Below are 13,842 nucleotides of genomic sequence, written 5' to 3'. Positions count from 1 at the left end.
AAGTGTTCATTCCTTGTGGGTTTCCAGCCAGCTGAACGAGAAGCAGAGTGTTGCTGGTGTCCCAGCAAAGTCAGGCTGAGCATTACATGCAAAAATCACATGATTTTTCTTTGGCTTTGTTGCCTCCCACGCTGCAATTGGCTGGTGCCCTTGGTCGAAGCAGCCATGCTTGCGTGGCCTTGATTAGTAGCCCCATGGATGTATGACATGCCAGCTGTTGTCCATTCTCATCTAGCTGGGTTTTGCTTAGTAGGGGGCTGCACCTGGGTTCTCTCTGCAGGCTCAAGAGTCTCAGCAAAGCTCTCTGAGCCTTGTGAGTGAGTTTGGTGTTTGTAGCCTCCAAACCAGATTAGTTTCCCCTGCTTTGGAGCTTTGTCTTTGCAAACATTTTGCACTGCATTAGTCCCTGCTGTAGGATTTGGTTTAGGAACCATCCCTGCTCCTGGGCTAGCAGAGCTAAATTTTGCATCTAGAATCTTAGTGCGCTGACATTTCCAGTGGTATCGCATCAACTGGAACATCCCACCGTCGCCTCATTCTTTCTTTAGTCGGTTATTCATTAATGCTTTTATATAGTGAGCTCCTTAGTTGGAAGGTGCTATAGAAGGGTAAAAAGGTCCCACCCCATCCCAAAGTCCTTACGCAGGCAAAACTCCCAATGAAGTCAAGGAGAAGGGGGAATCTCTTATTCTCAGTCTTGCTACAGCTTTTCTCTGCTGGCAGAGACCTTCCACTCCCTCCATACTGATGGAGGGTGGATTGAAGGGTGTGTGTGTGTGTGTGTGTGTGAGAGACACTTTTTGTTGCAAGAGCTTTCTACTGAATTTTTTCTGCAATGGTTTGGAAAAAATGGAGGCCTGTGTTTTAAGCTGTATGCAGTTGTCATGTGGCATCTTTCTTCCTATCAAAGGCACACATCACATTACAGTTAATGGGAATTACATGGGCATATCAGAGGAGAATGAGGGTACAGCTGGAACTCACCTGCACATGGGTAGGCTGATGTCATCAACATGATAAACAGCTTGCAGGTTTTTCTTTTAACACCATTTAAAATCTATTTCACACGTTAAGGTGTGATTCTGTTTGTCAAATGACTGTGGGAAAATGGCCCCTCCTTTCCCACAGATCAGCTCTTGGTATATATGTAGAGCCAGAGATGATGAATCTACTTTACCGTATTAAACACCTGTTAGCCCTGCCACACTGGCACAGCTAAGAGTGAGCAAGCTGGAGTCAACTCCTCATGCACCTTCATCTCCTGTTTGCAAAATTCCTGTATTAGAGTTAATTGGCGCACCTGTGCACACCCAATGATGGCAAAGGGGTTTGCACTGATGTCAGAGAAAGCAGAATTTAATCTGCAGACCCTTCATGCCTGCTTGTGACGCATGAGAAGAAAATACCCCAGCTTGACTCTCATATCTAAGGGCTGGCAGTTGGAAACGATGGGACAGATGCAGATCAGTGTAGGTTCCTGTAGCCAAGAGAATTATGCTGGTTTATACCAGCTGGAGATCTGGCCCAGGACTTTCTACTTGTAAATGGAGTCCAGTTGGGCTGGAGATACTGAGAAGCAAGTCAGAAGCCCTGTGATGCAATTTTTACACTGACTGGTTTTTTTACAGTGACACTTTAAGTTGTGGTTCTGATCTCCCCCCAGCTCTTGTAGAGTTTGGCAAACAGCTGAGGTGGAACCTAACTGTCCGCAGGTAATAAAGGAAGGAAATACTAAAGGGTCAGGGGAATTGTTTAGGGTAGTAAAAGGGATCATTAGATGCAACTGAGGCTATGCCTACCCTTAAAATGCTACAGTGGCACGTTAGGGCTCTCCGCATGCTTCAAGCTTTCTGCGCTAGGGAAAGAAACCAAAAATTGTTGTCAGGGCAGCAGCTCGAGCTCAGAAACCCTCAGGCCTTGAAGGATTTTTATAACTTGGTGACAGTTGTTTGTTTTTAAAGGTTGTAAGAGTTAATGCCTTAATTGTTTCCTTTCTTGCCTGGATACTTGAATCAGCCGTGGCAAAGTTCTTCTCCTAGAGACTAGAGAGTATAACCGTAAGGGAAAGAGGAGCAGAAGAAGAGGAAAAGGAAATAGAAAAGAGAGAGTTAAAACAGAGACATATTTGAGTGCCACATACCAGTGCTCCCCGATGGGGTCATGGTGACCTCTGTAATTAACGTGCTGGAACTATTTGGTCAAAGGAATGGTCCCAGCTGAGACTCTCTTTAAACTGTTACTACAGCTGCCTAACGCACCGAGCCCTGATGTCCATTTGTTGTCACAGGGTTTGTCTACTTGGACAATGACTTGCGCAGCAAGCCAGGGTGTGAATCTGTCATCAGATCCCCTGTGGACACTGCTACACATAGGTGGCAGGTGGCTAGGCTAGAGGGGGGCTCAGCTTCCCTTCCCCAAACATATCTACCAGCTCCCCAGTTTTGGCTGAGCCATCCTGTGTGCACGCCCGGCTCAGGAGGCAAACCCCCGCATACTAGCACTGGTTCTCATGGAGCTACTGTGAGCATAAGTAGCTGTGGTAGCATGGGTCATGGCAGCAGAGTCATGGCTATATGCTGCTGGTTTCAGGAGGGTTGGACTGTGACAGCTAATCTGTGCCTTGCAATGACGACCATATACCTCTTTTTTTGGCTCAGCGAGCTAACTGTGCTGTGAGGCACTCACTACGGTGACAGGAGACAGATAATTACCAGACGTAGCTGAGGGGGGTGGTCCTGGGCGGATTCTGCTCTCTCCAAGTTTGTTAGAATTGACACTGGATTTTATCTAGGGAGTGCAGTGGCCTTTGGGTTTCCTACCATAGTCTTTTGCTCCATGAACTCTGGGTCAAATCCCAGAATTGCCTTTGACACCAGTGGCTGGGTGGGGGACAGACTTGGCACTGATCTAAAGATCTCTCCAAGGTGCTGGGGCAGAGGACAAGGAAGCAGAAAGAACCACACCCTTTTTGCGATTAACAACTGTTTGCTCATGCCCTGTGCTTGAGTGCTGTCTCTGCAGCTGCTTGGCTGGGAGAAATTAGAGGGGTGGAGAAAAAAACAACCACCCCACATTAGCTGCAGAGCTAACTGCTAGCATTAAATAGGGGTGGAGGTCTCCGAGGCTAAAGAGATGTGTGAGGCTGGAGGAAGGGGAAAGGGATAATGCAAATGAGGGAGGAGCAAAGAGTGAATAAATGCAAGGGGGAAAAGGCAGTAAGGGACAGAGGGGATGTGAGATGAGATGAAAGGAAAGCAGACAAGCCAAGGAAAGAGCGAGCATGGCCTTAAATTACAAATCCTGGACCCAATTTTTAGACACGGGGCATAACTGGACATAGCTTTATAGACTACATTAGCATTGACTCCATTGTACACCAGCTGGGCGCCTGTCATTGACCCCGAAGGAGATTCGCTGATGTATTCCAGTTGGGGGGGTGGGTTCTTCACCCTGGTATCAGTATATACAAGCTGACCGAGGAGCCCTGATCTGCAAACCCAGCTCCGTGTGACACCCAGGCCTTGGAGGCAGGGCTGCGGTTTGACCTCTTGGGTAGATGCTGTTCAGGAGTGGACGTGCAAGAGGAAAGTTGAGCTTTCCCCGCAGTCGGTCCCTCCTTCTCCTGTTGTTTCTCTCTTGCTTAAAGCGGCTTCTCAGAGTAAATACATCCCCACCTAGCCCATAAAGGCCTCAGCAGCAGCCTCCTGGGTGCCAAAGCCAGAGAAAATCAAACAAAGGTCCCCACCCTTAGAGTACAGCACATTTTGTCAGATGATTACTCAGGCTTTTCTCTCCCACAGCCCAGAGGTTCTGCTCCTGGCCAGGTTCTGTTTCCCAGGGGCTCTGGCCTACAATTTCCCAGCCAGGGGTGGTGGGGTGGGGTGGAAGGAAAGGGCAGGGCTGATTAGTTAGAAGTTTCACCTTCTTTCTTTGTCCTCTGTCCCCAAACTTGGCAATGCCCCTTGGGCCCTAGAGCCTCCATTTGGCACCAGCTGTGCTGGTTTTGCCTCAATCTGTCTGTCTGTTTGATGTGCGGCTGCTAGCGTGAATATTGTGACTACTGGGCAGTAATTAGGTGTGCGTTTCTGCAGTGGCTCTTGCAACAGAGACTTTATAATGGTGCAGAGAACAGGGCTCCCCGCACCTCCCTTACATACACAGATGTAGGTACATGTCCCTCCTAGCACTCCTGATCTCCTTTCTTGTAGCACCCAGCACTGTTACTGGGATCAGTTGGCCAGATCCTCTGCTGGTGTCAATCAGCATCATGCCATTGACTTCAATGGAGATACACCAGCTGGAGATCTGGCCCCAGTGACTTTGGGGTAGTAAGTAAAACTGCATTATGGGATAGAATGGGGGGGTATGGCTGAGCTGCTGCAGCTGCAAATGCTTTGTGTACATGAAGGAGTGAGAACTGCTGCAGACTGCAACCAGTTTAGCCAGACCTGAGGGATAGACTTTGCCCTGGTTGTGGCAACCCAGGCTTGCAAGATGTCTGGGACAGCTGCTGTGCGTGAATGCAAGTTGTTGCAGGCGCCGAGTGCACCAAACGCTGTTTTGCTGAGGGCCTGGAGAGAATTTGGGCAGAGAAGCTTGGAATTAGGAAGGGGAAGACAGAGATCCAGGGGAAGGTCCCAAGAGACAAACAGGCCACAGGAGTCTGGTCTGCCATTGTTCCAGAGCCCAGGGACATAACTGCATGCACTTTCTTTCTTTCTTTAGCCCTCTGCTTGTGGGGAAGGTGGTGCCAGGATCTAATCCCACTTCCAAGGAGCACCACACCATCTCGGGTTTGCAAAGGGCTTTCTCAGGGCTAGGGCTTCGCAAGCTGTTACCAGCTTCCCTTTTGTGCAGGGAGCAGCATGGGGCTGGATTTAAGGCTGATCTCTTAAAGTCTTAATCTAATCCAGAGCAAATAAACCAGAGGTTTGGAACTGAGCAGCATCTCTCATGGAAACCTACTGCCTCTTGGGAAGGCATGGGGCCCTCTAGCTAGGGACTCCCCAGTTCTGGCCTCTGGAGCATCAGAGAAAATGCAGTATTTGCTGGGCAGCAGGGGGGTTAGCACCTGCTCTGCGGAGGATCACCTTACTGGGTGCCTGATCGGAAAGGCCAAGCCTGTTTCCGGGGCTGCTGTGACATTCCGTCGTGTTTCTAAAAGTCTCCTTTCTGAGCAAAATTCGCCACTTAAGGACAGCCTAGTATTTCTGTATTCCTCAGGGCTATTGATTATTAAAGTCTATAGGGCCAGATCCCCACCTGACACAAATCAGCATAGCTCCATTGCCCGTCCATGAGCCAGGGCATTTGATGCCAGCTGGGGATCTAACTCTGTGTGGGTATGTGATTGCACTGTGTAAATATGTGTGTGGGGATATTTGCATGGTGTGTGTGTGTGTGTGTGTGTGTGTGTGTGTATCTGTTTATCTATATGTGCTAGGGACTTACCTGGGCCCCTATGACCGTAATACCCGAGCACCTCACAAACCTGAATGTGTGTATATGGTATGCACAGGAGCAGAAGCTCTTCATATAGTCAGCCTCTTCCTGCTTGTTCGTTGGTTCAGCACTGTTACAATAGACTCATAGACTCATAGATTTTAAGGTCAGAAGGGACCATTATGATCATCTAGTCTGACCTCCTGCACAATGCAGGCCACAGAATCCCACCCATCCACTTCTATAACAAACCCCTAGCCTATGTCTGAGTTATCGAAGTCCCCAAATTGCGGTTTGAAGACCTCAAGCTGCAGAGAATCCTCCAGAAAGTGACCCGTGCCCCACGCTGCAGAGGAAGGCGAAAAATGCAGCATCTGAGACCTGTGCACAAAAGTAGTTACTGCCTTCAAGGGTTTGATGGTAGCTGTTTAGTAGGGCTGTCCTTGAATGATGGTTGCAGCATTGCGTGTGAAGGCTAGGGTTGCATGCACTGGGTTTCGTACTGTAGACGGTGTTTCTTGCGAGCAGTGGGATCCACACACTGTCTTGTTATCGTAGGGTTGCTTGCAAGCAGGCCAGGCTGTATATGTTTTCTTTTTTCCAATACAAGCACTGAAGCATTTGTAGCCAGGTTTTTCAGAAGAGCCCAGCAGATTGGGGGCCCCCTCGAACGTTGAGTCTTTGGAAAATCCAGCCATCGCTGTGGAATGCCTCCCTTGCACATGGTGTAGGAAGAGGTTTGTTTTAAAAAATGGGGCTTTCAGTTATGTGCCGCAAAAAGCCCTTGGGAAATGTTGGCCTTTTGGGATTCTGAGGCCAGAAAGGAGCAGCGAGGTGACACAGTGGTCAGTGCACAGGATTTGGCACCAAGACCTCCTGTGGTCTAACCCGAACTCCGCCACTTATTTTGCATGGCCTTGGGTAAGTCATTTAATCTCCTTGTGCCTCAGTTTCCCTATATTCACTGCAGGAGGCCAGGACTTGACTTCAATGGAGAAACGGTGACTTACAGTAGTGGAGGCCCTGGCCCAAGGATAATAAAACTTCCCTCCCGGGGATAACTGGGGAACCTTTGTGAAGCACACTGGCGATGCAAGGCCCTGGGGAAGTGTTAAGCATTGCTGCTGTTAAAATCCTTGCAGACTTTGTTCCTGGCTTTGTCTGAAGGATGAGTTTAACTGTAACAATGTAAATCTTCCAGATGTCTAATCCTTCCTCCCACCCCCACCCCTTCCACTGGCAGATCTGTGGTTAATGGGAGTCTAGCTTGCGGCTATTAATGACATTTAATTATCTCTTATTTACCAACCATCACTGACTGCAGGGAGCGGACATGGGACCAGCCCATTTGCTAGAAGCAGCAGAATGGAAATGAAATTTTCTTGGCACGTTGAAAAATGTACAGAGATAGTAACATGCAGTACAGAACACTTTGGTAAATAACATCTCTCCTACACAAAGGATACGTTTATTTGGCTAGAAGGGCTTGAATAAACTCAGGGGATTCACCGTTTCATCCTTCGTGTTAAAGGAACCCAATGAAGTATCTTCATTGCTATTTTTTTCTTGCTGCTTTTTTTTTTTTAATATAATTAATACCCACTGGGAAACATCACACTGAAATCTGCTTACCCACCGACATTTTCCCATTCTCCATTGTACATTGGTTTGTTTATTGCAGGGTCGCTTGTGTGCTGGCCTGCTGCATGGACTGATTTGTTTCTGTAGGGTCTCTTTGGAGCAATGGCCCACAAGTACACATGCTGCTTTGTTATTGTAGGGTCACTTGTGTGTGCCGTTATTACTGTTCATTATTTGTATTACAGGAGTGACCGCCATGGCACCAGTGTGCTAGGTGCTGTATAAACACAGAACAAAAAGATGGTCCCTGCCCTCAAAGCGCTTACAGTCTGTGATCTGTGTGCACTGGTTTGTTTTTGTGGGATCACTTGTGTGTTGAGCTGGCTGGTCTGGTTTATTATGGTAGGACTGATTGGCGATACCCGGCTGTGCTTTGTTATTGTAGAGTCCCTTACCAGCACTGAGTTGCTGTATTTTGAGAAAAAGAGCAGGGAATCATTTGTTGGGGGGGAGGAGGGGGAAAGGTGGAAAATCCCCATACAAAGAAAGGCACGGGCTGTGCAAACAGCTATACAATTGACCCTGACGGTGCCCTTTTAATGGCACACTCATTTCAGAGGGCTCTTTTCTTTAAAGCCTCAGGACTCCTCTCAGGGAACTATCAGGCTTTCTCTTTTGATGGAAACATTTCCCGCGGTTGCCATGGAAATTCAGCAGGCTCCTCCTCTTCTCTGCAGAGTCCAGGGCGCCCTGCATGCAGGAGACAGATGGAACTGGGCTTTTAAACATGTGCTCTGGAAAGAAAAGAACAAGTGCAAAAAGTTCATGCCAACGGGGGTTGAAGGGGTTCATGGCCAGGAGATATCAGCTGCCATGTGCCCTGTCATCTGATTCATAGATTTCCAAGGCCAGAAGGGACCAATACGATCATCTAGCTGATCGCCCATATAACAGACCAAAGAACTGCCCCCACAATAATTCCCAGGGCAGATCTGTTAGAAAAACAGCCAGTCTTGATTTAAAAATTGTCGGCAATGGAGAATCTACCATGACCCTTAGGAAATTGTTCCAGGGCTAAATTACTCTCACATTAAAAATGTTTATGCCGCATTTCCAGTCTGATGGAGACAGCGCCAGGGATTCTGAAATCAGAGGGTCTCCTCATGGAAGTGACATGAGCAATGGGATGCCTGCCTTATAACTGGGGCTCAGTCTAATCTCCAGCCACTCTGTGCAGGGTTTTTATACCATGCTCATCCCCGTGGGATCTGTGCTGCCAGAAATGCCAGTGCATCACCCATTTAGGGTCTGAACTACTGTTGGTGTCCATGGGTTTCAGATCAAGCCCCTAATGATTGGCGATCGCATGACGATGGCATAGTAATCGTGTGGGCTGCCCTCCGGTGCAATAGTAGTGGATACACTGAGGCCTAGATCTTGTTAGAGAATCCCCATGGGGAGAGCAGTGTCCTATGATAGGGACCAGGCTTACAAAGGGTTTAGGCACCTAGTGAAAAACACCTAAGCAGGTTACATGGCTAACTCCCAGTGACATCAAATGGGATTTCTGTGCCGAACCTGCTTAGGTGCTTTTATATAAATCTTGCTAGGTGCCATCATTACAAGCCTAAATCCCTTTGTAAACCTGGCCCTAGGTGAAAAGATATTGCAGCAAGCCAGGATTTGGAATCCCTTGCAATGCCTCGAATCCACCCAGCAGCCATGCTAGGGGCTTTACGAGGCTCTGAGCAAAGTCAAGAGAGAACCAACCGTTTCGTGGAGTCCAGCGGCCCTGCAACAGTTTCCTTGCTTGGTGTAGATGTGCCCTGGGCCTGCTGGTGATGTGAAGCCCATGTAAAGGGCTGCTCCGTTGGTTACACTCGGATTATTTTTTTATTATTTATTATGATTGTGGTTGATTTGTATTATTGCAGTGCCTTTGACTCCTAGTCCCAGACCAGGAGCCCACCGCGCTAGGTGCTGTACAAACACAGAACAAAACGATGGTCCCTGCCCCACTTGGATGGGCCTTGTCTCTGTTATTTTAACGGATAGGCGCTCGGAGGCCCAGCTTGGAGCAGATGCAGTGAGGGGGAAAGTTCTAGAATCCAACCTCTGCCTGAGATGCAGGGCTCTGTCTAACCCTGCCACAAGCAGCATCTCTCCTGCCCTGCATTACCCAGTGATGGGGAACGGCTGTGCCCGCTAATGCTCAGGTTCTTGGCAGAGATGCTCTCCCTGTCCAAGTCAGGGTGCTCAGAAACCAGATTTCCCAGGCACACACCCGTCTCTGGTTGTGTGTCCATTTCTTCCCGAGGAATGCGCAGTTCCCCACCCAAGGCTGATGGCTTCATTGTCCCAAACAGGCTTCAGCTCACCCGCCCACCCCAGCCGACTGCGGGAAGGGGCTTATTTACCCCACACCATTTTCCTTCCTACCCCCTCCAGAAAGTTACCACCCTGATCAGGAATGACTCTCCCTCACGTTTGGTATCTGATCGTTCCAGGCAGATCGGCTTTTCCCCACTCCCCTCCTGCCCCCTGATTGCCAAATGACCCAGAAGTGAAGGAGTCACCCAGGCCTGTGAAGAGCTATTTAACCTGTTTTCATCTGGGGGTCTCTTCGGGCGTCGAGTGGCTCTTTGGAGGCTTCTTTCCCACTAACAGGCTTAGCTTTCCCCCTTTGTGCCTGACCACTGGGCAGAAAGGCAGGAATTTTTATCAAGCCCCAGCCTTTTCTGACTGGTGCGTGTTGGTTTGTTTCTCTCTCCACCCCTTGGTGGCTGACAGACTTGGAGACGCACCCGGGCAGAGTGATGGGCAGCGCAGGCCAGGGGCTGACCGCTCTGCCTCACGGCCGGATTGCCCCGCAGGACGCCCTGCTGCTGACCAGCCTGGAGAAGCCCCCTGCTGCACAAGACCCTGATACCCGGAGCTGGAGCTCCCTGGACAGCCCCAGCCCCCCTGCCACACCCGAGCAGACCTTGCCCACTTTCTACCTCCACTACTTCGATATGCTCTACTCAGAGGACACCAGCTGGGTGCCCAAGGGCCTGGGGGAGACTCCTCAGGGCAGCGGCCAAGGGGGCAGGGGCGAAGGGCAGAAGGAGCCAGAGCAGTGCCCCATCATCGACAGCCAGGGCTTGGGGCTGAGCCCCGACATGGACTACCAGGAGAGCCTCCACTTGGAGGAGCACTCGCTGGAGCAGGTGCAGAGCATGGTGGTGGGCGAAGTGCTAAAGGACATCGAGACGGCTTGCAAGCTCCTCAACATTGCAGCAGGTGGGTGCCCCTTCTGTCTCTCCACTTTTGCTCTGCGTGTGTGTGTGTGTGGGGCGATTTAGGGGGCCAAGGAGAACTCAGCGCCTTGATGTGGGGAGACCGGAGGCTCAGGGGGCTCCAGTGGAGCTTGTCACCTCTTGCTTGCTGGTTCGGATTAGGTTCGGCAGCAGGCGAAAAGCATTGTTGGCTCTTGGTCCGGGATGTCCGTGGAATAGCTCGAGAGTTCCGGGCCCTCCACAGTTACCGGAGAGCACCAGGATGTGCTGTGTACGTTAGTATCCACAGGGCAGCCGGCGTTAACGGCTGGACCCAAAGCCCTTGGAAGGCAATGGGAGTGTTTCTGTTGTCCTCAGTGAGCTTTGGGTCAGGTCCTAATTGTCCCCCTTGTGGGCACTCTCAGCAGAGAGGCCAAAGACTGACTGAGCCATGGAGGCTGGGCTCCTTCCTCACCCCTCACTGGGATTCCTCCAGGGCAGGCCGAGTCACGTTTCCAGGGGCCGGGGATGTCGAAGGAAAGACACCTCCGCTGGCCTCTGTGGACTTTCCCGGCACAACACTCCTCAACCAAAACCAGCCACGCGGATTCCTTTTATTCTGTTCAAAGCCTTTTATTTGACAGAAATTTAACTAATCAAACCATTCTGCTGGGTTGTGACAGAGTGAGTGGGTGTGAGTGAGGCCCCAAGAGGGCAGCATCTGGCACATCTGGATTCCAGCAGTGCCAAAAGTTTTCAAACAGGTAGGGGCTGGGGGTGGAAAAGTCTGAGGCCTGATCTCCACCTAAAACTTAGGTTGGTCTAGCTGCATTGCCCAAGGCTGTGAAAAATGTCACACCCTGAGCACTGTAGTTGCGTCGACTTAACCCCCAGTGTAGGATTCTTCTGACGACCACTGGAAAGGCGGATGACCTACATCAACAGAAAATCCCCTTCTGTCAATGTAGGAAGCATGTACACTGCAGTGTGGCAGCGCCGTAACTCTGCTGCTGTAGTAGCAATAGTGTAAATGTGGCCTCATAGTTCATAAATCAGTCTTCTAGATGCTTCCCACTAGCAGAATATTCTGGTCTCCCCAGAGGCCAGGGCAGCTGGATTTATAGGGACTAGCAGGTTTTCCCCATCTCCCATGTCTATGACAATGTGAAATATATTTTGACTAGGTTACAGGGGGAATCTCTTCCCCAGGGGTGAAAAGTGTCTTTGAAGTCACGTGTGTTAAGCAAGTGGATGGTGGGTGAGGAAGAGAGCAGCCAGATGGGTCAGTCTGTCTGTCTTTCTTTCTTTCGAGAGCTGGTGGTGGAATGTTGAGTGTCTAACAGAACTGTCCTCTCAGGTGATTCTTCTGGACTGGTGGTGGGGAGGGGGATGGAGCCTGCTTTTCGTTGACATCAATGGTAAAACTGCTAGTGACGCCAACAGGGAGCAGGGTTGGGCTGCAGGGGTGTGATAGTGAAACCTTAAAATACCACATGCACCACAGAGGAAAAAGAGTCATGCCAAGGAATCGTGGCGTGGTGGGAAGGGACCAACCCCCCCCGATGCGAATACCCTTGGTTCATGGTGTGGGGGCTGAGAATCTGGACCCAAATGTTGCATTGTGGTTCGTACATGTCTCTAAAATCATCTGGCACACGTGTTTAAATGCAATGGCATAGGATAACTGGGGAAGTGCCTTGAGTTACAAGCAGCCTACACCAGGGTTGCAGCCATCTGGCCCCAGTCCTGACGGGATTTAGAATGAACCAGAATGAGCAATCTGATCTTCAGAGGAGCCTGAGCTGGCTCCTGTCTGAATCAATGGGCATTTTCTCACTGAATTCAGTGGGAGCAGGAGCAGGGCCTTCTCGCTCCAATCAGGGGCGGCTCTAGACACCAGCCGCCAGCAGCAGGCGGCGGCGGCTCGTTTCCGAGGGGCATTTGGCTCCTCGAGCTCCGCGCGCCCGCCCGCCGCCGGCGTCACCGGGCGGGGGGGACGGGCGCGCGCGCGCGGCATGACGCAGCCGTCTCCCGCTTCCCGCTCCTCCTCTGAGCTCGCCGCCGCAGGGGCGGCGCGCCGCCGTCGCTCCGCGGCGTGGTGCGGGCGCAGCAGCAGCAGGGCAGGCAAGCGGAGGGAGCGCGGAAGAGGAGGGGGCCGCGGGCGCGGCGCTGCGCGCGGCGCGCTGGCGCCAGCCTGGGGCAGCCTGCCCTCTAGGCTCCAATGGTGCAAAAGTGCACCGTGCACGTCCTCTCTGAAGACCCAAACTCAGCAGCGAGCTCAGACCCTGCAAACAGCACCTCGTTGTCCCAGCTCCAGAGCTGACAGCGCTGTCAGCGATGGGGTTTGGGAGCCGGGGTCTGTAGGAGAAACGGCTGGAGCCAGAAACAGAGTCCCAGCTAGATCATGAAAACCATGCTGAGCATTTTAACCCCTGCCTTGCGCTGATCGTAAAGGACTCTGCAAGGTGCACTGGGACAGAGAGCAAAGGTGGCAAAGTCTCCAGTAGTAATGCACAGCCCCTGGGGGCAGGTATGTTTGGTTTACTAGGCTGAGTTCCTCTGGCAGGACGAACTTCGGGCCAGCTCCTTAGCTGGTGTAAATCAATGGCGCTATGTGAATTTACACACTTTGAGGATCTCCCCATATATTTGGGGGGAGCAGTGTCTAAAATAGCTCGCAGGGTTTCTACCTCTAATGCTGGAGCAGAGCCTGAACCAGAATCCCAGATCCAAACTCTCGGGGCTTAGAAGCTCAGAACCACCACAGAACTCTGGCCGGTCTCTCGCTGCATTTGAAATATTTTGTATCCTGTGGAGTTTCTTAAGCATCTATAAAGCCATTGCACTGAGGCATTAAGAACATTGGACTGGCTCTTACGCTGGTCCAATTGGCAGTCAGCGTGGCTATGCTGATTTCCATCCACTGAAGCCTTGAATCTTGCAGCGTGTGGGAAGGTGATTTGCCCTATTACGTGGGTGCATGCAGTAGCCACTTGCTGGGTGCGTAGCCCTGCTGGGCACCCCAAGCCAGGTGCTCTTCCAGAGGGAGTTGCTGTTTCACAAACAGTGGCGATGGGGAACAAAGTGATTTGGCACGTGGGGCATAAATGTGCCCCTTTAGGAGAACCAGCCCTTCGGACAGGTCATGCTGCTGTTGCTTCCACCATGGGCGTGCGGTCCGTCTTCTCCTCCTGAGTGGATTGTTCATTTGAAAGTGCGCTTGCTGGGCTTGGTGCAAAGAGAATCGCTCCTTACAGCCAGGCCAGGCCTGCCCTGGAGATGCTCCCCTGTGCTGTAGGTGAAGGGTGCTTTTGATGCTCCCTTCCCCTGCCCCTGCGCCCCCGTGATCTGTGGGTTTTGAGATCTGTTGACTGGCGTTGAATTCTCTGCCAGTAGAGGCAGGGGCTTTCTGCAGGTGGGGCGTTCCCCTGGCAGGAAAGGGATCTGGTTCCCAGGGGGATGGGGCAAAGAAGGAGGCAGGGAACCCAGGAGAGGATCAAAGATCCATGTTTCCAGTAGTTGAAGTAGATTGAACCCAGCCATGCAGGAGGGGGAACAGGCA

General features: G+C 51.1%; 1 protein-coding gene across 8 annotated transcripts in view; it reads left to right on the top strand.

The window, feature by feature from the left end:
* Positions 1–13,842, top strand: part of SPDEF (SAM pointed domain containing ETS transcription factor) — a 59,821-nt gene that overhangs the window by 42,866 nt on the left and 3,113 nt on the right. For 4 of the 8 annotated variants that reach the window (XM_039533267.1, XM_039533269.1, XM_039533270.1 and 1 more), the window contains one exon: positions 9,814–10,305. In XM_039533267.1, the coding sequence (XP_039389201.1) occupies positions 9,814–10,305 (492 nt within the window). Of the gene's footprint in view, positions 1–1,397; positions 1,470–1,580; positions 1,713–4,414; positions 4,517–5,310; positions 5,343–9,813; positions 10,306–13,842 lie in introns of those variants that run through there. The other 4 variants (XM_039533274.1, XM_039533273.1, XM_039533268.1 and 1 more) reach the window with 4 other exon arrangements.

This window comes from Mauremys reevesii, linkage group 4, assembly GCF_016161935.1.
Source record: "Mauremys reevesii isolate NIE-2019 linkage group 4, ASM1616193v1, whole genome shotgun sequence".
NCBI classification, from domain to species: Eukaryota; Metazoa; Chordata; order Testudines; family Geoemydidae; genus Mauremys; species Mauremys reevesii.
Note: the sequence above shows the minus strand (reverse complement) of the source record. Positions and strands in the feature narration are given on the sequence as shown.